Consider the following 22,734-nt stretch of genomic DNA (forward strand, 5'->3'; position numbering starts at 1 on the left):
ATAACACCCTATACAGTCTATGGATAGCGCTCGTTGCCTTCTCTAGTGCAGCTCAACCAGGTCTCGTCCCATTCGTCGGTATTTGTGATATCACAAATCCCGGAAAATATGCGTTGTAGTCCAAACGAGTTGTTCGTTGCAGTTTTTGAAAAGTGATAAATAAATAAAATATCTCCTTTTGAATTGGACTTTGAGCTTTGTAACTTTGCAGATCTTTTTTATGCTCAAACAGCAACATTACAGACTAACTAAAGTTGAAAAAGAGAAAAAGCATAATAGGACCCCTTTAATCTCTATAACAAAAAAACTAAAAAAAATTGCCTGGAACGCCTCATTTGTTTTCCTGCCATTATTTCCATGACTTAGCTACTATGTCACCATGATATACATTTGTATAATGCTAATGCTACATTTGCATATACTGGCTTGCTTTGGCCCACCCTCAAAGAACAATTAGTAAGGTAAGTGATTTCATTAAGTCAAGGAGACGCTGTTTTTTTCACTGCAAGGGCAAAAAAAACAAAACAAAACAAAAAAATTATTGTATGCACTTCCAATACCGATGCCATAGTTGAAGAAAACTGTACATTTCTGACATGCTGTAAACGGTTGACCAGCAGACCAATCAGATCAGACAGGGCTTTTTGGAACGGTGGGGTTTAAAGAGATAGGAAGTAAAAGAGAGTGTTTTAGGCAGAGAGTGAAAATAGTGGTCCTGCAGCAATGTACAGAATGAGAAACATAAGTCAGAATTGTTTTTTAATCAAAATGTGTTCTAGCAGACCCCAAAAATAAAATTATGAACTTGTAAATGATCATAACATGAGCACTTTAAGCTTTGATTGTCTTCATATGAAACTACAGAAATGACAAAATTCTGACCTCGTTCACATTCATAATGCAAACTTCCTCATGGCTATTTTTATTATATTGAAGTAACTGTTAAGTAGAAGAAGAAAGAAACAAGGAGTTTTGTTAGATTCGGTACAGCAGAAATTCACGTCTTCTGTCCCAGCTTGGCTTTCTGAGTGAGAGAAGAAACAGAAAAACTACACTGTTAGAGACCGTTATTCATTGCTTTTGATTGTGAATAGAGGGATTTTTAAATACTTACTATCCCTGATGCATGTTTTGGTTTTACGCTGTAGGTAGCCTTCTCTCGAGCTTGTCTGAAAGTCTCTTCTGCAGCTTTCAACCAAAAAAAATTTAAATTAAATTCAATGAATTGCAGTGACTGACTTGAGTTAGATAATGCTCAAGTCAAGATATTTTAGAGCTGCTTTACAACTTTATAGAAATAAAGGTGACTTGACTTGCAGTGAAGACAATCAGACAAGCAAAGCAGCAACAAAGGCATTTTATTCCTCACCGCTCCTGCAGTAGGCATCTATTCTCTCTCTTCCACAGCTCCTTAAAATTTGACGAAAACTCATGCCACACTGTGAAGAATGTGTTTGGTGAAACCTCCTTCTCTCCCGCCTTAGGCTTGACCGAGAAAAACATGCTCAGCTCCAGAAAACTGGAAAGCATTCAAAGAAAAGCATGACACTATGAACAAAATATTACAAAATAAGATTAGAAAGTTTACTCTGAGGAATTGTGAAATTGATCAGCTTACTTCAAGCATGTGAAATGTGGAAATTTTAGCTTATAAAAATAATGCTCTTACATAAAGAATGACAAGCGTAATTTGTTTTTGCCCACAGCAATCTTTTAGTATGCTTAAAACTAGTACTTGGAAGAAACTGCAACATTCAGACAATAAGCACAAAGACCTTTAAAATTAATTGATGTGTCATATTTGTTATTTTTTCCACTCCAAGAGCCAAGGTTTTGAATACTAGCCCCTTTTAAAGGAGACAATCTACTAACTGTCAATCAATCTCAGTGAATTGGACTATTAGTACCACAAGTTAGGGAAAAGCAGAGGTAAAGAAAGAGAGAGATAGAGAGGCTGATGCTAATGCACAAACATAGACACACACTCAGAGGAGACATAACCAATATGACACAGTTATAAGTGAACAAGAGACTTGGCACGATTAACACAGTAAGACAACTTACATGCTCTGCATGTCAGCGAGCTGTTTTTCCTGGAGCTCCAGCTCTGCTTTGGCTGTGGGAATAAAAATAGGACATTGTAAATGTGACACAGACTTTTATGCTTTTAAAATAGGTTTTTGTTTTGCTTGTCACTGAATGACACGAGTTATCATGAAAAGGTTATCAGAGATTTGATCCAGTTTTAAACAAACAGACTCCCATTTCAGTCAAAGTGAGAGGTGTTAAATTGCGCATATCTATATAAGTCTTTGCAGGTTATGGTCATCATGACAAACATAAACCCACGAAAATCTAATTACACATAAGCCAGTTGTAATTCGCTGACATAAAATATTAAGGAGCAAATCATTGTAAAATCATATTTGCAAATAGTCTCGGCATGAACATTTGATGAGGCACAGTTTGACTGCAGACGGAGAAGTAGGTCTCTGAAGTAATTACCACAGTAATGTCAATATCACTTCATTTACTCCTGCATGGAGAATCTCCTGTGATACACAAATAAATTAAATGACGAGGCCAGTGTTCGTACATATTTTCATACCACTCACCACTACAATTCTGTGCAACCAGAGAAGCCCCAAAACACAGATCACATCAGTTCACACCGCATGGCCTCAACATGAGATCTACAACTCATTACACTGATTTATAATGTTATTCAATGTATTTGTGCTTTAAAAAAAGCATTAAAATATTTAATAGGTAGTGGTGATTGCTGAGGCAATCATAACTAATACTACTGCTCATACGTAGGGTTCGAATTTTTTTTTAATGAACATTAAAGATAGACTGAAATTAACTTGAGGAAAGACATGACAATTATTTTCTGTATAAGTGATTGAACTTGTGATTTTTGATTGGAAGAAAACAAGCAAACAATCTTTTAGACCTACATTAAAGGAAGGACATGAGCCATATCTAAGGATCAGAATTTCACAGAGACTTGGGGCAGAAAGCAATTAACCAGAATACCCTAGCAATCACATGCAGTAGTAACTCCCTGGAAACCAACCACATCACCTAGAAAGCACTAACAACTACCTATCAACCATTTCACAACCATTTAGCAACCACACAGAAACACCCTGGCAGCCATGCAGAAAATCCTATCAACCACTTAGCACCCTATCACCCAGAACAGCCTAGCAACCACATAGCAACACCCTGGCAACTGCCTAAACCACATAGAAAGCCCTAACAACCACCTAGCAGCGACCTCAGAAATGTCTAGCAACTATATAGAAACACCCTGGCAACCCTGCAGATATCCCCATCAACCACTTGGCACCCTATCACCCAGAACAACTTAGCAACCACCCAAACCACCTAGAAGCCTTAACAACCATCTAGCAACCACCCCAGAAATGCCTAGCAACTACATAGCAACACCCTGGCAACCCTGCAGAAATCCCAATGAACCACTTGGCACCCTATCACCCAAAACAACCTCCCAAACCACCTAGAACCCAACCATCTAGCAACTACCCCAGAAATGTCTAGAAACTACATAGCAACACCCTGGCAACCATGCAGAAATCCCTATCATCCACTTGGTAACCCCCTAGCAACCACCCAGAACACCCTAGCAAGCACAAAGCACCTAACCTGTACCATGGTACAGTACTTTTTTGTACTAAAATGGCTCATCTGCTAGCTATTCTGTAATTTTGTCTATATATTGTACCTGTTACCATGGTAAATGGATTATCCCATTGCTTCTCAGTGCTCAGGGCAGCGGAAATAGTACAGCATTAAAAAAATGGTATGAGTAGACAGAGCGTAGACCAAACAGCACAGAGACGGTCTCTATCGCTTACACACGTACACACGACTGTCTCACTCAGTTTTTTTCCCTCTCTTCCTTTCTGTAGTTAATTTCATGCTCTGAAAAATAAACAGTAGTGGTTGAAGTGCTGGAGCCACAGACTGTTCCTCTCCTGGAGTTTCAAAATCATACAAATAACAAAAAATAAGACCAGTCCTTTTTTTCCGATCCTCGTTCTGTCTGTTTCTCTAACTGGAGGCAGTGTGGAGGGTTGAAGGTGGTCTTTCCGTGGTCATGTCACCCATCTGAGAGCTCAGTGAAGGAGACCCATGAGTCTCCAGATCAAAGGGGTAGCGATGAGAAGGGGGATGTTCAGCGAGGACCCCACTCCGCTGCCCCTGCCGCCAGAGCACATGTGGGTTTTGTTACGAAGACCAATTTGAATACAAAGAAAGACGGCAATACATTTAGCATTTACTAAAGCCTGTAGTGAAGCAGAGAATGAAAAATAGAAAGACGTTCCAGCTAACTCCAAGTTGAGGGATGGAAAAAGAGGTTACGCCATGGCAACTGAAGATGACTGGAGTGCGAAAGATGAAAAGAGGCCAATGAATTGTTGACGAGAATAAAGTGCCGACAGAAACGTTCTTCAGTGATACAGACAGATCAGGGAGGTTGACTCAGACACACTTAGAGGAAATAAACAAGAGAACAGAAACCATATCAAACAGAGATGGATCGAAGCAGAGATGGAGAATGCTATAGAAAGGCAAATAAACAAGATGGAGAGCTATAATAAAACACAATCGCCAGATAGTTCGGCTCGCCTTCATCAGAGAAACAAAATACTGGAAGGGTTGAATTAGCGATTAACGTGCCGAGGTGAAATGTGGATGAAATTAGTGAGAATAATGAAATTAAGGACTCTCACTTTTCATGTCACTAGCTTTACACAAATAATGTTAGAGCGATCGAGTCTAGGTCAGGTCAGATGTATTTCCCAGAATTCTTGTTGGCTCCCAGAGGCCGTCACAGAGCCTCACAGAACATTTATTACTCAGCACCTCATTTCTCCTTTCGCACAGGGCCACTGTACATCCATCCCAGCATTATTCAGACTTTAATTGTTTCCCAAGGTGATGTACGTAAAAGAAAATTTGCATGGCTCCTCTGTAATACTTATTTGGACGAGGGAGTGATGTCATTTTATTTATATAAGTAATGATGCATACTAGGACATACAGTGGGGCAAAAAAGTATTTAGTCAGCCACCAATTGTGCAAGTTCTCCCACTTAAAAAGATGAGAGAGGCCTGCAATTTTCATCATAGGTATACCTCAACTATGAGAGACAAAATGAGAAAAAACAATCCAGAAAATCACATTGTAGGATTTTTAAAGAATTAATTGGTAAATTCCTCGGTAAAATAAGTATTTGGTCACCTACAAACAAGCAAGATTTCTGGCTCTCACAGACCTGTAACAACTTCTTTAAGAGGCTCCTCTGTCCTCCACTCATTACCTGTATTAATGGCATCTGTTTGAACTCGTTATCAGTATAAAAGACACCTGTCCACAACCTCAAACAGTCACACTCCAAACTCCACCATGGCCAAGACCAAAGAGCTGGCAAAGGACACCAGAAACAAAATTGTAGACCTGCACCAGGCTGGGAAGAAAATCCTACAATGTGATTTTCTGGATTTTTTTTTCTCATTTTGTCTCTCATAGTTGAGGTATACCTATGATGAAAATTACAGGCCTCTCTCATCTTTTTAAGTGGGAGAACTTGCACAATTGGTGGCTGACTAAATACTTTTTTGCCCCACTGTACTATCTGCAATATATATTGTGATATTAAAAAGTACAGGCATTTTCATTAGATGACTTGAAAAGCTATATTTGAAAAAAGTGAATAATTTTAGAATGATTTTGTGAATGATTTTGTCGGAAAGTGCATTTGCATAAAAAAAATAAAAATACATTAAAAAAGCTGAAAGATTTATTTTTATTTTGATGACTTGCTTTTAGGGATGAACAATTTTGGAAAACCTTGACAAATTTGAGTGTTCGTATTTGGGTTTACTTGGTACAAGAACCAACTCAAACCTCTTTCAGTTACCATAAAGTGAACTGTTTTTTAAGAAATTCACAATCCACTTGAGTTTTGACAGGTTACAGTCCCACTGTTTTTAATAACTGACTATAAAATAACAATGTGATTTTAATTGTGATTATTATTAAATATTATTTATTTTATGTTAATGAATATTAACCAATGTATTGTAATAATGCCACTGCATGTAAAATAAAAAATTAGTATTTAAAAACAATAAAAATATGTATTCATATTGTACAACTGTAAAAAAAAAACTTCTTAATTTATTAATTTGTTGCCGGCAAAAAAAATAAATAATAATAATAATAAAATACTGAATATATATATATATATACTGAATATGACAGTTGTCAGTTTAATTTACTGCACGCAGCTTTTAGCATCTGAGAGCATGGTTGATTCACAGTAAAAATACTCTGCGATGCCAAAAAACTGTATCATTTGGATACAGCCTTTGGAATGCATTCCTGAAAACTATGTTTTTCAAAATAAATGCTATCTCAGGAATTCACTCCAATAATACATTTCTTAGGGCTAATATTACTTTGGTTTCTTGTTTAAATCCATGAGATGGCAAAAGGAAAATTCCTTCCGAAGTGGCAATAAAATCAGAGTTTAACATACCGTCCCCATGTAAAACAATCACCATCTGAACAGGGCTTATGTTTGCAATGTTTTTACCTCTAGTGAGAAATTCTTCCATTTTGTCCTTAAAGGGCTGCAGGTGCTCCTCAGACGAGACATTACACACCTTTTCTGTTTCTGCTGAACAGGCTTTAAAATAAATTAGAGAGCTGAAACAAAGATATAAGAAAGAAACAAACAAAATGATTAATGGAACTGAATAACAGTTTGTTTTAAACAGTGAAAACATTTTTTGTCAGCCTACAACAACTAGCCACACAAATAACCTTCAAAAGACACATTGTAGGGATTCTTGGGCAAGTCTTGTAAAGAAACTATAAGATGCATCAGCCAAATTTCTTAAAAAGACTAGAACTGCAATGGCCCCACCATATGGCTAAACTTCTCTCAACCAGTCTTCACCGATTAAACTGTCAAGACCAGCACTAGCATTTCAACTAGCATGGACTTTTATTAGCAGGTTAGCATGTTACATTCCTCGTGATTCCTCTTCCAACACTTTATAGATGAATCAGTTCAGAGAAAAATGTGCCATCTGTGACCTGTGCTATCAGTTGCTAATGAATCCCATTTGATTAACCTTTCCTTCGCTTCTGTTTGCTGTACACCTGGAGTCTTACAACAGGCCGACAGGCTTCACCGTGTCACACTCCATCCCTACAGTCGGTGATGGATCACAGCCTCGCATGGCAATCAGCGCATTGCAAACACACACATGCTAATGTCCCTGCCAGCTGATCAAGGGCTTTGTGAAAGCGAGGACCTGCCTGGTCGCCGGAAACATAACTCTGTGCCCCTTCCAGCTGTTAGTGTCACACATCTGCATTAGCGCTTAACTTAGCTTGTTAATGTAGTGATGATCCATTTATTGTATGGACCTGGCGTAAGAGAGAAGCCATGCTTATTGGGCTACGGAGAGATTTTAGGGATGTGAACTGTTGAGGATTCAGAGAAACACAGAACACTGCCAGAGAAGAAATATTTGCCTGCGTTAAACAAACGTAGGCTTGATCTGTTCAGCAGGTGTACGCCAAAACGATTTAGCTAAGCATCCAAGCTATGGACAAGTACATTTACAATTTATCAACCACATGTATAGTGGGCCTAACTAATAAGCTTTTGAAAGATTAACAATGCAAATCACCAGCTAGGGATTCGAGCGAAGGCACACGAAAATATGGCTAACAGCAGGGGTGAAGCTAATAGGCTGTTTAGCAATGCATCAAACCGACCATCTTTCAATCCGAATTTCCATGAACCAAATGCATATCCATCTGATATGTTTGACTGGTTCGAGTGGAACTAAAAAGGCTTGGACGTTATTATTTGTGTGTGGTAGACAATCTCACTCTGGACAGATGATTGATTGTAAATGTGTTTTTGATGTAGGGCAGTGTTCAAATTTGACCACATCAACATCCACAAGTGTTTTTTTTTTCAAGGATCTGAAAAAGCCAAACATGCTGACAGTGGAATGTGAGTATTTCCACATCTGTGTGTGTGAGTGTGTGTGTGTGTGTTTTTGTGTTGGCAATGAAAATGTTTGCAGGGATTTAAACTCAGCTTTGAGCATGTAATCGGATTCTTACACCTCATTCACACTCCGTCGTGCACTTAAGCTGGGTCGTACAACCTTTGACTTGCGGTACAAAGCTGAACCAATCTCACTAACCTTCTGAAGACCCTGATAAATTGCTTTACTGGTCAGGGAGCAAAGCAGACAGTGCTTAAGAGGCAGTTTAAGCCCTTTACCTGCCTGCTAGTTTCTTTTCAAAAACACCAGAATATATGGCATTTCCTACTAAAACGGTACAAAAGAGGATATAACATTTCTTTATAAATTTATTCGATTTTTTCACAAATGGCAAGTGAAAATATGAATGGATTTATACTGTAATTATACATTTTTCATTCATATTACCAGAATGTCTAAATGTTATATAAAACTCAAGTGTTCAAACTAAATTGAAAGAATTTGATGCATTTATTTGATCCAAGGATACATTTGATCAAAAATACATTAAAACTGTAATACTGTAAAATACTATTACAATTTAAAATAACTGTTTTCTATTTTAATATATTAAAAAAATACATGGAAAAGCTGAATTTTCAGCAGCCTTTTTCTTCAGTCTTCAGTGTCACACGATCCTTCAGTTGTCAGTTATCAGTTGTGCTTGAAAACTATGTTTTTCAAAATAAATGCTATCTCAGGAATTCACTCCAATAATACATTTCTTAGGGCTAATATTACTTTGGTTTCTTGTTTAAATCCATGAGATGGCAAAAGGAAAATTCCTTCCGAAGTGGCAATAAAATCAGAGTTTAACATACCATCCCCATGTAAAACAATCACCATCTGAACAGGGCTTATGTTTGCAATGTTTTTACCACTAGTGAGAAATTCTTCCATTTTGTCCTTAAAGGGCTGCAGGTGCTCCTCAGACGAGACATTACACACCTTTTCTGTTTCTGCTGAACAGGCTTTAAAATAAATTAGAGAGCTGAAACAAAGATATAAGAAAGAAACAAACAAAATGATTAATGGAACTGAATAACAGTTTGTTTTAAACAGTGAAAACATTTTTTGTCAGCCTACAACAACTAGCCACACAAATAACCTTCAAAAGACACATTGTAGGGATTCTTGGGCAAGTCTTGTAAAGAAACTATAAGATGCATCAGCCAAATTTCTTAAAAAGACTAGAACTGCAATGGCCCCACCATATGGCTAAACTTCTCTCAACCAGTCTTCACCGATTAAACTGTCAAGACCAGCACTAGCATTTCAACTAGCATGGACTTTTATTAGCAGGTTAGCATGTTACATTCCTCGTGATTCCTCTTCCAACACTTTATAGATGAATCAGTTCAGAGAAAAATGTGCCATCTGTGACCTGTGCTATCAGTTGCTAATGAATCCCATTTGATTAACCTTTCCTTCGCTTCTGTTTGCTGTACACCTGGAGTCTTACAACAGGCCGACAGGCTTCACCGTGTCACACTCCATCCCTACAGTCGGTGATGGATCACAGCCTCGCATGGCAATCAGCGCATTGCAAACACACACATGCTAATGTCCCTGCCAGCTGATCAAGGGCTTTGTGAAAGCGAGGACCTGCCTGGTCGCCGGAAACATAACTCTGTGCCCCTTCCAGCTGTTAGTGTCACACATCTGCATTAGCGCTTAACTTAGCTTGTTAATGTAGTGATGATCCATTTATTGTATGGACCTGGCGTAAGAGAGAAGCCATGCTTATTGGGCTACGGAGAGATTTTAGGGATGTGAACTGTTGAGGATTCAGAGAAACACAGAACACTGCCAGAGAAGAAATATTTGCCTGCGTTAAACAAACGTAGGCTTGATCTGTTCAGCAGGTGTACGCCAAAACGATTTAGCTAAGCATCCAAGCTATGGACAAGTACATTTACAATTTATCAACCACATGTATAGTGGGCCTAACTAATAAGCTTTTGAAAGATTAACAATGCAAATCACCAGCTAGGGATTCGAGCGAAGGCACACGAAAATATGGCTAACAGCAGGGGTGAAGCTAATAGGCTGTTTAGCAATGCATCAAACCGACCATCTTTCAATCCGAATTTCCATGAACCAAATGCATATCCATCTGATATGTTTGACTGGTTCGAGTGGAACTAAAAAGGCTTGGACGTTATTATTTGTGTGTGGTAGACAATCTCACTCTGGACAGATGATTGATTGTAAATGTGTTTTTGATGTAGGGCAGTGTTCAAATTTGACCACATCAACATCCACAAGTGTTTTTTTTTTCAAGGATCTGAAAAAGCCAAACATGCTGACAGTGGAATGTGAGTATTTCCACATCTGTGTGTGTGAGTGTGTGTGTGTGTGTTTTTGTGTTGGCAATGAATATGTTTGCAGGGATTTAAACTCAGCTTTGAGCATGTAATCGGATTCTTACACCTCATTCACACTCCGTCGTGCACTTAAGCTGGGTCGTACAACCTTTGACTTGCGGTACAAAGCTGAACCAATCTCACTAACCTTCTGAAGACCCTGATAAATTGCTTTACTGGTCAGGGAGCAAAGCAGACAGTGCTTAAGAGGCAGTTTAAGCCCTTTACCTGCCTGCTAGTTTCTTTTCAAAAACACCAGAATATATGGCATTTCCTACTAAAACGGTACAAAAGAGGATATAACATTTCTTTATAAATTTATTCGATTTTTTCACAAATGGCAAGTGAAAATATGAATGGATTTATACTGTAATTATACATTTTTCATTCATATTACCAGAATGTCTAAATGTTATATAAAACTCAAGTGTTCAAACTAAATTGAAAGAATTTGATGCATTTATTTGATCCAAGGATACATTTATTTGATCAAAAATACATTAAAACTGTAATACTGTAAAATACTATTACAATTTAAATTTCTTTATAAATTTATTAGATTTTTTCACAAATGGCAAGTGAAAATATGAATGGATTTATACTGTAATTATACATTTTTCATTCATATTACCAGAATGTCTAAATGTTATATAAAACTCAAGTGTTCAAACTAAATTGAAAGAATTTGATGCATTTATTTGATCCAAGGATACATTTGATCAAAAATACATTAAAACTGTAATACTGTAAAATACTATTACAATTTAAAATAACTGTTTTCTATTTTAATATATTAAAAAAATACATGGAAAAGCTGAATTTTCAGCAGCCTTTTTCTTCAGTCTTCAGTGTCACACGATCCTTCAGTTGTCAGTTATCAGTTGTGCTGCATAACATTTTTTTTTTTCTGTAAATTATTTTATGAATAGAAAGTTCAGAAGAGCAGCATTTATAGAATAGTACTGATTTATCGGTCACTTTTGATCAATTTAATGCATCCTTGCTATTAAATTGTTAGTATTTTTGTGACCCCTCCCCCCACCACCCCAAAAAACGCAAATTTTTGAACAGTAGTGTATACATACAGTATAAAGACAGCTCACCTACAGAAACCAGGAGTTAAGTGCTTTAGGCCTGAAAAAACAGGTTAAACCCCTAGGAAAAGTGCTGAAATGACCCCTCTTTCTTATTTATTTACATGCTGGGGCCTTTAACAAACCACATTTGCAGTGTTGATCATTGTGGCAGCCAGCTGGGGGCTCAATAAAAATAGTCACTTGAAAATCAATCAGCCTTCTAAAGGAGAACACGGGTCATTGGCGCTGGCGTATACAACCTAAACATGTCTGTATGTTTTTGTATATGCACACTTGTATGTGAGTTCATGTTTATAGGTATGTGTACATGTCCACGTGTTTGCATGAATGTGATCTCATCTATAGGCATGGAAGTGTGTGTAAAGCCTGTGTGTATATGCTATGCTTTGTATTTCGTATTGATCATTGTGGCAGCCAGCTGGGGGCTCAATCAGCCTTCTAAAGGAGAACACGGGTCATTGGCGCTGGCGTATACAACCTAAACATGTCTGTATGTTTTTGTATATGCACACTTGTATGTGAGTTCATGTTTATAGGTATGTGTACATGTCCACGTGTTTGCATGAATGTGATCTCATCTATAGGCATGGAAGTGTGTGTAAAGCCTGTGTGTATATGCTATGCTTTGTATTTGCGTGTGTCCACATCTCACCATTTAGATCTTTCCGTTGCTTGCGGAGGTCACGTTGAAAATCCTCAAACTTCATCTCTGAAGCCAGAAACAGATCCTGAGGCTCTGGAAGTGGGTACACGCATGTTTCTTTACCTGCATCCTGACACACAAACAATGGAAAGTCTAAAGCGCATTCACAAAAAAACAGGATGCTGTGTTTATGAGATCATAACTGTACCAATGCTTGATTTGAAAAATAATTGAATGTGAATTCTGTTCAAATAGGTTGGTGTTTAAAGATCATTATGATTCCAAAAACAATGAAAACATCAAACACAACAAATCAATCGCAATAACGCAATAACTGTCAGAGATCAGAGCCGCTCACATGCACACGCACACACACATGCTCTCTCCTTGTTATTTGCCTGAATGTTAGAAGCACTTCAACAACCTGTGGATCATATTTTGTCAATTTGGCACAACCTCGTAATCACAACATCTGGACTGACTGCTGACAGTATTACAATACAGTTCTTTTAATCGAAGTCCAAAAAGGGCGTCAAGCAATCAAAGGTCTCTGGTTATTCAGGGCGGCCATTTGTCTATATGGTGAAGCGAAAGAAAGGCAAATCAAAGTGATGAAACCAAAAACAAAGCCACATTTTTGTCTACCATGCAGGGTGATTCTAAGGGACCTGGGGGTCTGTTAGTCGAGCCAATGAAATAAACAGTTGGCCAAACCTACCTCATCAAAGTGTTGCAGATAGTAAGCAACTATGTAGGACAGGAGGCTCTGAGAATTGTCCTGATGGAGCGAGTGGAGGAGGAGACGAGAGATGGAAATAAACGCAGGAGAATAATAATTTTTCATGTTTTGGGATTGTATACACTTGTTTAGCTAAAAGCGATTGTGAATAAGAGGCCAGACCTGGTGGCTTGCAAAGGCGCTCGCTCAAATGCACATGTGTGCAGACACACAGACCACATGGGATGTGGATATAGGCTACTGCCTTGGCATAATACTGTATTGATGGCTCATTGTGAGTGATGCTGCCAGAACAGTCTGTTTATGACCTAGTTAGTGGGGTCAAGAGACCACCAAACTACTATATGCAAATTTACATGCAGGTTCAGACTAAGATTTTTGCTACTTTAGTGCTGGTCTATGTGGTCAGTCTGCACAGCCATTATGTTGACCAGTAAAACTCAAACTTAAAGAGATAGTTCACTTAAAATTTACATTTTGGCATAATTTACTCAGCATTATGTCAATCCAAACCTGTATGACCTTCTTTTCATCTGTGTAAGGTAAAATAGGGTATTTTGGAAAATGTTAGTAAATTCATGTATTTTACAGGTATTTTACCTGTACAAAAACAGCCTGTTTTGCTGCTTGATTTTTCAAACTGGTATTTCTTAACATGTTATTTTAATTTATTATCATATTCAGAAACACACTGGTTTGTGGCGCAAATATTTTTTACAGTTTACTGCATTTTGTCCTTCTTCTAGATTATCTATAGCGGCTGATGAATCAGAAGTCTTGCACATTCACAGAAAATAGCTTACTTCTGCTTTGCAAAATAAGGTGGATAACATGAAAGCCAACAGAGTGCAATATTTAAGACCCCATTGACTTTTACTGTATGGACAAAACAGACAGAAACATTATTTTCATACAGGTCTGAAATTACATAAGGGAATGACATAAGAGTAAATTATGACAGAATTTTAATTTCAGGGTGAACTATCCCTTTAAACTAGTGATATAGGGATCTCATTTTTACTCACACTGCTCTTGACATCTTTTAACTTGGGCAGGATGTCAAGGGTAAATCCATCTGCCTGTCCTCGGCTCCGGTTGCCCCCGTTCATAATGTTCCCAAATGCTAGAATCAAACCTAAAACCTGCAGGGTGGCTTGACTTGATTGTAAAGCCTTTAAACACAGAAGAGGGAGAAGTGGAAGCACAAGGAGGGAAACAGATGTTTTTCTTCACTGATTTCTAGCTGAACTTTTAACTTGAAATATGACAATGGTGAAGCTGTCAGTGCCATCTGACTAGTGTGCTTCATGTTCTCTCCACCATACAGACTCTCAGCAGTGTTTCAAGCTTGCACTGAACTGATGTAACACACTCTGTGAAGGTGGACTGGAAAAGAATGCAGAAAACCCGCTCCAAGAACTGAGGAACCTCTGACAACTGCAGCAGAAACCTGACAGAGAGAGGGACAAAAGAGGGATGCAATGTGAATAAAACAAAGATACTGTAGATAGATAGATAGATAGACTGATAAACAGATACAGACAGAGAGACAGACAGATAGACAGACAGATAGATATACTGTTCTGGCTTGTCCAGTGGTTTTGCATTTTCTTTATCTTTTGAAGACTTGATATATTTGTCAATCTGATCCATCTCGTCTTTCTGAGCTCTCTGTGAGGTTGACAGAAGAACAGAATGAAAGTACACTGAGAAATGTGATTTCATTTTGGGAAAATACACTTATATTCTTCTTATAAAACATTTGATAACTATCTAATAGTGATATAATCTCTAATACTCTCTGGAGTGTGTTTGTTTGTTTGTGCGTGTGTGTCTGTGTGTGCATTGCTTTATGATCTTTGATAAGCACCCAACAAACAAAGTATGATCCACACTTCAGACTGTGCTCTTGAGTCAGACAGTAAAAAAGAGAATAGAGAGAACAAGCAGGAGAGAGGAAAGAGGGGATATACTGTGTGTGTGTGTGTGTGTGTGTGGGGGGGGTATTCCGTGGTTTTGGTTGAAGGAGTCAGAGACAGCGTGGAGTCTCGCACACTAAAGAGAAACAACCTCAACATTTAAACTCAACAACACCGCCTCAAGCTACAGCGGGAATGGGTGGGTTGGAGGAAAAACAGAGGGATGGAAGGAAAGATTTCAGCTGAAAGTTTCTACACACAAAAAATTACACTTACACACACATACAACACCACACCACACCTTCATGTCACTTTATTTTTTGTTAACACTACACTATGTATTTTGGCCCTCTGGTGGTTGAAAAATAAAACTGCATGCATTTTGCAGAAGAACATTGTTTTGGTTGTGATTCGGCACTGCACAAATATATATGTGGATCAGACATCTAATTAGAGCAGCTGGAAAAATAAATAATGTTTTTTGTTTGTTTGTTTGCTTTTACAACCGATGATTCCTGGAGATTTGCCGTTCTGAATGATCTATGGTATATGATCTATGCTATACACACACACACACACACATATATATATATATATATATATATATATATATATACACACACACATGTATGAATGTATGTATAATGCAATGACGTTTGAATGAAAGGTATTCCCGAAATAACACAAGGAGCAAAATGACAATAAAAGTGCCCACATATGAACTGTTTTGAAATAATGATTAGACTTGTGTGAGGAACGTTCTGGCATCTTGTAGGTCTGAAGATGATGTGTGGCTAAGACGCCCTGTCTTTATCTCATCATAATGACATGCAGCACACACTCGTATACAGAAAACATGTAAAGGAGCTCTAGTGCTGACAGCAAGATTTATGACTGCTGCTGCAATGCACATGGCGATCATGGTGTGCAAACTCATCAGCACCCACGCACACTTAAAGAGTCCTATTATGCTTTTTCACTTTTTCAACTTTAGTTAGTCTGTAATGTTGCTGTTTGAGCATAAAAAATATCTGCAAAGTTACAAAGTCCACTTCAAAAGGAGATATTTTATTTAACAGATCACTTTTCAAAAACTACAACAAACGACTCGTTTGGACTACAACGCATATTTTCCGGGATTTGTGATATCACAAATACCGACGAATGGGACGAGACCTGGTTGAGCTGCACTAGAGAAGGCAGCGAGTGTTATCACTATGTTGAAGAGTGGTTACAATCATCTGGGTTTAAATCGCGCTCAAATTGATTTGATTTTTATGCAATATTTACACTGAAGCTCGCAGCAGCTATGGTAAGGGGCATGACATTTCCCGACCAGGCGCTGAGTGGTGCCAATCACAACAAACACTCGCCCAGCTAACCAATCACAGCACATTTCATATTTCAGAAGGCGGGCTTTCATTTGATACAGGAACTATTCGAGCCGTTCATGCCAGACTGGGGAGAGAGGCTCGTAGAAAAAATATAAACTCTGGATTCTGTGGTCGATTCTGTGTCAAGGTAAGGCATGTAATTCGCAATTAAGTGTTGTGGCTGGGTTGTTATAGGTCTGCGTGACTCTCGATGTCTTAGGCCTAATTGAACGGAGGAATTATGGTATTCTTCTGTAGTCCACTCATGTTTAGTACATGTTAACTCAAAGACTCGTAGAAAAAATATAAACTCTGGATTCTGTGGTCGATTCTGTGTCAAGGTAAGGCATGTAATTCGCAATTAAGTGTTGTGGCTGGGGTGTTATAGGTCTGCGTGACTCTCGAAGTCTTAGGCCTAATTGAACGGAGGAATTATGGTATTCTTCTGTAGGCTGACGACAAGTAACTTTAACCATTTTTTATGTGAACTCAAAGACAGCCTGATGCTTTGTATACAGACTATTTGTGGGTGGCTGTTTGTTGTTTCACCTATCAATTAATGTCGATAAAGTATAATAGGGTAAATCCTGTATAGTGATTTATCCTATATAGTGCTTGCATAAAGCAAGTAGTGCATACACTTGTAGCTTTTATGTACGTGACTCTCGATGTCTTAGGCCTAATTGAACGGAGGAATTATGGTATTCTTCTGTAGGCTGACGACAAGTAACTTTAACCATTTTTTATGTGAACTCAAAGACAGCCTGATGCTTTGTATACAGACTATTTGTGGGTGGCTGTTTGTTGTTTCACCTATCAATTAATGTCGATAAAGTATAATAGGGTAAATCCTGTATAGTGATTTATCCTATATAGTGCTTGCATAAAGCAAGTAGTGCATACACTTGTAGCTGTTATGTATCAATTGTAAGTCATTGTAAGCCCTCTTTTGGGGCTTACAAAAAAAACAAGTGGGCTCCCCCAAAGACCACGGTATAGTTCGAACACTGGTTGTAATAATGTAAAATATGTGAAAAATCATGTGTTTTTCGAACAACCTATTATGAGAGCCTGTTCTAGTACACCCCCAAAACAAAATCAAGAGTTTGTAAAAGAGCATAATAGGACCCCTTTAAAGAATGAAAGAAAATCAGTATTTGGTACCAACCAATCAGCTAAGAGCGAGTCATGGATCTTCCAAGAAAGTGGTTTGATTTATGTCGCCACGTCAAACTGATGTAGTCTGTAACCTCCAATAAATTACATAAGCTACAAATCTCAAAGCTCAGTCTTTTTTTGAACTGTCCTTTTTTTCATTCTTTGAGGGGGAAAACTTCATTCTCTTCATTTATCTTCCTGTCTGTCGTCAGTTCCATGTCTGCATGTCTGTCTTATACAGTCGTCATGTTCCTCTCTCTCTCCCTCAGACAGTGACACGCACCCTGGCTCCATGGTAAACATTACTCATTCCAGCGGTGTTTGTGGCCTGCATGTTTGTTTTGGTATTTAACACACATTTCTGCGGCTCCCTTTCAGAGTGGACCGCGTCAAGGCAAAGCTCCAAGATCTTAGGGTATATTCTGTCCATTTATGAGAGGTTTAAGAGTTTAATGATATGATAAATGATCACTTATGGAATTCATACTTCTTAAGAAATGTCAGGATTCATCACCTTTGCTTATCTGGACTGTCATGTTCTGTCATGCTGCGAACTTACGTTTCGGTTTGATTTATGTCGCCACGTCAAACTGATGTAGTCTGTAACCTCCAATAAATTACATAAGCTACAAATCTCAAAGCTCAGTCTTTTTTTGAACTGTCCTTTTTTCATTCTTTGAGGGGGAAAACTTCATTCTCTTCATTTATCTTCCTGTCTGTCGTCAGTTCCATGTCTGCATGTCTGTCTTATACAGTCGTCATGTTCCTCTCTCTCTCCCTCAGACAGTGACACGCACCCTGGCTCCATGGTAAACATTACTCATTCCAGCGGTGTTTGTGGCCTGCATGTTTGTTTTGGTATTTAACACACATTTCTGCGGCTCCCTTTCAGAGTGGACCGCGTCAAGGCAAAGCTCCAAGATCTTAGGGTATATTCTGTCCATTTATGAGAGGTTTAAGAGTTTAATGATATGATAAATGATCACTTATGGAATTCATACTTCTTAAGAAATGTCAGGATTCATCACCTTTGCTTATCTGGACTGTCATGTTCTGTCATGCTGCGAACTTACGTTTTCATACAGCGCCATCTCCAGATCCACCACAGTGCAATCCATGTTCATGATGGCTGTCAGAGAGAGAAAGAGAGAAGAAGAATGAGAGAATCCACCAGTGACCGACCAATCAGGACTCAAGATCTATTCAAATGATTTCTCAGGCGTCCCTGCCTTCACTTGTCAATTGTCTGGGAATTTAAAGTAATTTATTCTCCAAAGAACTAAAATGGCTAAACACATTTTTCCAGTAATACCAAAATAAAAGTAATTCATACTTTCATAAATTCATAATCAAATATTACAATATGTCCATAAATCAAACAAGTTTAAATTTAATATATATTAAATTAAATCTAAATTTACTTAATACTATAATATTTATTTTAATAAAAAAAAAATTATATATTTTGTAAAATAAATTAATACTTTTATTCAGCAAGGATGAATAACATTTACGAAAAATGTCAGTGAAGAGACATTTTTAAACAAAAAGATTTTCTATCTCAAATAAATCCTGTTCGAGTTTTCTATTCATCAAAGAGTCATGAAAATATGTGTCATGGTTTCCACAAAAATATTAAGCAGCCCAGTGTGCATAAAATACTTCTTTCATAAACAGTAAAAAAAATCTTACAAAAAATACTATTTAAACTTAAATGGCTCAATAGTCACATACAGCACAATATAAAATAAATCATCAAAAACAAAAAAATCTGTCTTTAACCCTGGGCATGGTCGATCATATAATCTAACAATCAAAACATGTTTACTCAGCACCAAACATTTATTTTCCAGAGTTTTTACATAATAAAAACATTTGAATCTCTAGCAGGGCTGTTATTGAGCTGGCTATAGACTGAACACTTTTTCTGTGCTAAATAGAGCTATTATGGGATAACGTTTGTGTGTTCAGTCATTTGGGGAATTGAGAAATTGATTATTGGCACATTCCAGAAACCACACAAGAAAGAATAACAAAAACATCCATATCTGGCCAAAGCACAGACGAAGAAAATGGAGACAGACAGCAAAGCATTACTCCTGTTTTGGGAGAAAGATATCAAAGAGAGCAACTGCAGCCTTAAAAGAGACGGGGAGAGGAAACACATGACAGTGCAAGAGAGAGAACAAGAAAGAGAGTGAAAAAAGTGTGCACAATATATGACTGGGTAATATAACCTGTCATCAACCCGACAATATTATCCCACCAGATCTACACCCCAATCACTATATACACAAACAACAACAGTGTAATCCCCACACCCCTACAACAAAGTCTCCAGACAAAGAATTTGTCTCTTGATGTCCAGGGTTGTGGTCTGTGCTTCCCCAAAACACTGATGCAGAAGTTTAGTGAGGCGGGCTTGCTTTAATCTGAGGGAGAGATTATTTTGAAAGCTTCTAAATATTTTACAAAACAAAAATCATATACCAAAGAATTGCATATTTTAATATGTTGTTTGCATTAAATTATTTGACTATGTTTGTAGCTGACATTGTGCTAAAGTTAAATGTGTTTAGCATTTGTTAGTCAATAATAAAAATAAACTTTAATAAATAATAATAATAATAATTTTATATTTAATATGATATACAGTATATATATATATATATATATAATATATTATATTATAAAACAGACATTTATTTGAAAGAATTTTGATAGTAATTTCAAATAGTAATTTGAAATATAAACAGAAAGGCTTAGTGGAAATTATAGTAGTAGTGTCTGAGTAGAAATTCTCACATTTATGAAACAATAAACACAATTATATGTTTTACACCCCAATGACTATAATCTGAAACCTGAAATTCGCTCACTCTTACTGTTATATAGCTCATCATTTAGCTGATGCTTTTAACCAAATAACACCTATTACAGGAGGAATCCCCCTGGAGCAACCTTGGGATAAGTGTCTTGGTTAAATGACCAATGGTAGCTTATGGATCAGGTTTGAACTCTAGCTCTTGTTACATATTTCATAGGCCAAACTATTTTCTCCAAGCAGTTTCATAGTTCCTAGCAGGTTTACAATATTCAGTTCGTGCCAAGCTTCCATAATTAATATCTTCCAAACGTACACAACCAGACAAAGAAAATATACACCGAATGCTACCATGTTTGCAATTCTTCAGCTGTACGGACACACACCACCTTCTCTCTCTAAACACTGCTAACTATAAAACGGTTCAATGTTTAGCTAACAAAGAGAAGAGGAGGAAGCATTTTATATTAAAACATGATTGTACACATGTGTTTTCTGGTTGCTTTCTTTGTGATCGCTGCCATGATTCAGAATGTTTCCACAAAACAATGTCCTGTGACAGTTCAGAAGACCCAAACAGATGACACTGCAGAACAACTGAGTGAGTCACTGAAGAAACATGACAAACAATTCGTCCAGAGGGGGTCGGCGTTGATCATTGCCAACGCCAAGCTGACTTGTGAAACTTAGAGACTGTTATGGGTAGAAATCAAAGGCTTGTCACCAAGTGTGTTTATGCAAGAGCTGCCTGTGCTCTAGTCAATCATGCAGGAGTGTTTTTCAGGCTCAAACATGAGATCTTATGAAAACCAGCTGAGGGAAACAAGAACGTTGACACAAAGGGAGCGATTCAGTGAAAATCCACCAAGGAGCTGCACCAGATTAGGTTTAGGATCCTTAATGATCCTAAGAAGAGTTTTTTTAATGTTTGATGGCTGATAATTGTATAATGAAAGGAAAGAGAGACAGACGGGCAACATCTTCTCTACTGACTGTAATAAATGCCTCATAACTTTGCATGAACCTTTAACCTCTGCAATTAAACCAACTCACGAAATTCTTTCCTAGTTCCTCTAAGGGCCTGATCCAGGATAGTGTGGTGAAGCATGATGTTGAGGAATGTATTGATTCTGGGTAAATAGCACTGTCTGAGTAACTGTTTGTTTCTATTTGGTGGTTTACTCTGGCCAAACATACTGGCCTCTGCAATGGGCAGAATTGCAGCGAGACCCAATGAGACCCGACCAGTGCTGAATTGTGGGTACTGAGCTGCATAATAGATGGGGACTGTGCCCATAAATTCTCAAAGAGCCAGTAAAAATGTCTTCAAATACCACCAGTTTAAAGACTAACTGAGGATATGTGTGCATGTGTGTGTGTATAATATTAGGCATCCGTTCAAATAATGTGATGTGGTTTTTAAAACTGCATCCAGCCTTGTTGATTCATTAAAACGAAGAAAGAAAAATAGAATTTAACAAAGGATTGTTGTTACAGTGGATTAGACTGGAGGGAAATTATGCATAAAAAAATGTTACTGAAAGAAAGCAGAATACAGCTTGTCTGACGCCTGTTAACCATTGAATGACTAAAAAATACGCAATGCTAAAAACACACTGCTGAAGAATACACATTTTATCCATCCTGATAGTAAAATAGTTTTTTTTTTAAATCACACACAAAACCCTTTTTTTCTCCTCAGAAATCAAATGGAATAAAACAACAAGGTAGTGTTCCACAACAAAATGAATCATAATAAACTGTTTGAGTAAAGGATTCGAATGACTCACTGATAAAGTGAATCACTCATCTAATCTGTAATTTGTTGCCACCTACAGGTTCATGAATGTTACCTGTACAATTATAATATAATATAATACAATATAATATAATATAATATAATTCATATTTCTCATCCTCTACTATCTGCCTTTCACAGGTACGTTTATTTAATTATTTAACTGAATTTAAAGATATTTAATTTAAAGTTATGTGTAGCCAATTTGAAGATATGTGTGTGAAACAATCAACCCTTCTGAAACATTTTTCTACTTTTACCAATTAGGTGTCGCAGTGTTTCTACTTTCCCCTATGTATTCTATTACAGTGACTCCTTCGCTAAATCACAAAATCCACAATCAAGAGTTCTGGATAGCTCTGGGAGTTGAGAGACAGGTCTAACATTCCCAAACTTGTGATGAAAAGAAATGGCATTATTTCCTTTATACTCGTTTTAAGGGGATGGACGAGCAGATAAAGTGATGACAACAATAACAGGGATAGAGAGAGACAAATTAGATAGAAAAAGGCCTCAGATAAGGCCTCAGACAAATGAGGAAATATCTTCCGCAGAGAAACAAGACATTGAGTGTTTTTTGCAAAAACAGATTAAAACCGTAACTATAGTATAAGAATAGAACACAACGAGAAAGATGATAAGGCTCTAATCATTACGTCCATTAAGATCTACAGTATCAACCTACTCTTGAACCCTGAAACGCAACCAA

The 22,734-nt window shown here is 37.5% G+C and overlaps 1 protein-coding gene across 1 annotated transcript; it reads right to left on the reverse strand.

Annotated features, from left to right (window-relative positions):
- Positions 1–479: 479 nt before the first annotated feature.
- LOC107553643 (formin-2-like) lies at positions 480–21,524 on the reverse strand. The gene is made up of 13 exons (XM_016235929.1): positions 21,425–21,524; positions 18,477–18,532; positions 14,533–14,624; positions 14,274–14,403; positions 13,979–14,125; positions 12,933–12,992; positions 12,224–12,344; positions 6,632–6,724; positions 2,065–2,116; positions 1,370–1,519; positions 1,115–1,188; positions 965–1,024; positions 480–502 (listed from the first exon to the last, which is right to left on the reverse strand). The coding sequence occupies exons 1-13, from the start codon at positions 21,522–21,524 to the stop codon at positions 480–482; spliced, it is 1,158 nt and encodes a 385-aa protein (XP_016091415.1).
- Between the last annotated feature and the right edge of the window lie 1,210 nt (positions 21,525–22,734).

The sequence above is a fragment of the Sinocyclocheilus grahami genome, unplaced genomic scaffold (genome assembly GCF_001515645.1).
Source record: "Sinocyclocheilus grahami isolate Dianchi unplaced genomic scaffold, SAMN03320097.WGS_v1.1 scaffold18.1, whole genome shotgun sequence".
Taxonomy (NCBI): Eukaryota; Metazoa; Chordata; class Actinopteri; order Cypriniformes; family Cyprinidae; genus Sinocyclocheilus; species Sinocyclocheilus grahami.

Bases quoted from the DNA above. Each gene is read 5' to 3' on its own strand.
- LOC107553643 (XM_016235929.1), bottom strand. From the start codon at position 21,524: ATGGGCACAGTCCCCATCTATTATGCAGCTCAGTACCCACAATTCAGC. The intron at 14,126-14,273 runs GTGGAGAGAACA...CTGTGTTTAAAG, and splicing joins CACTGCTGAGAGTCTGTATG to GCTTTACAATCAAGTCAAGC. The intron at 2,117-6,631 runs GTAAAAACATTG...TTATTCCCACAG, and splicing joins GGAAGAATTTCTCACTAGAG to CCAAAGCAGAGCTGGAGCTC.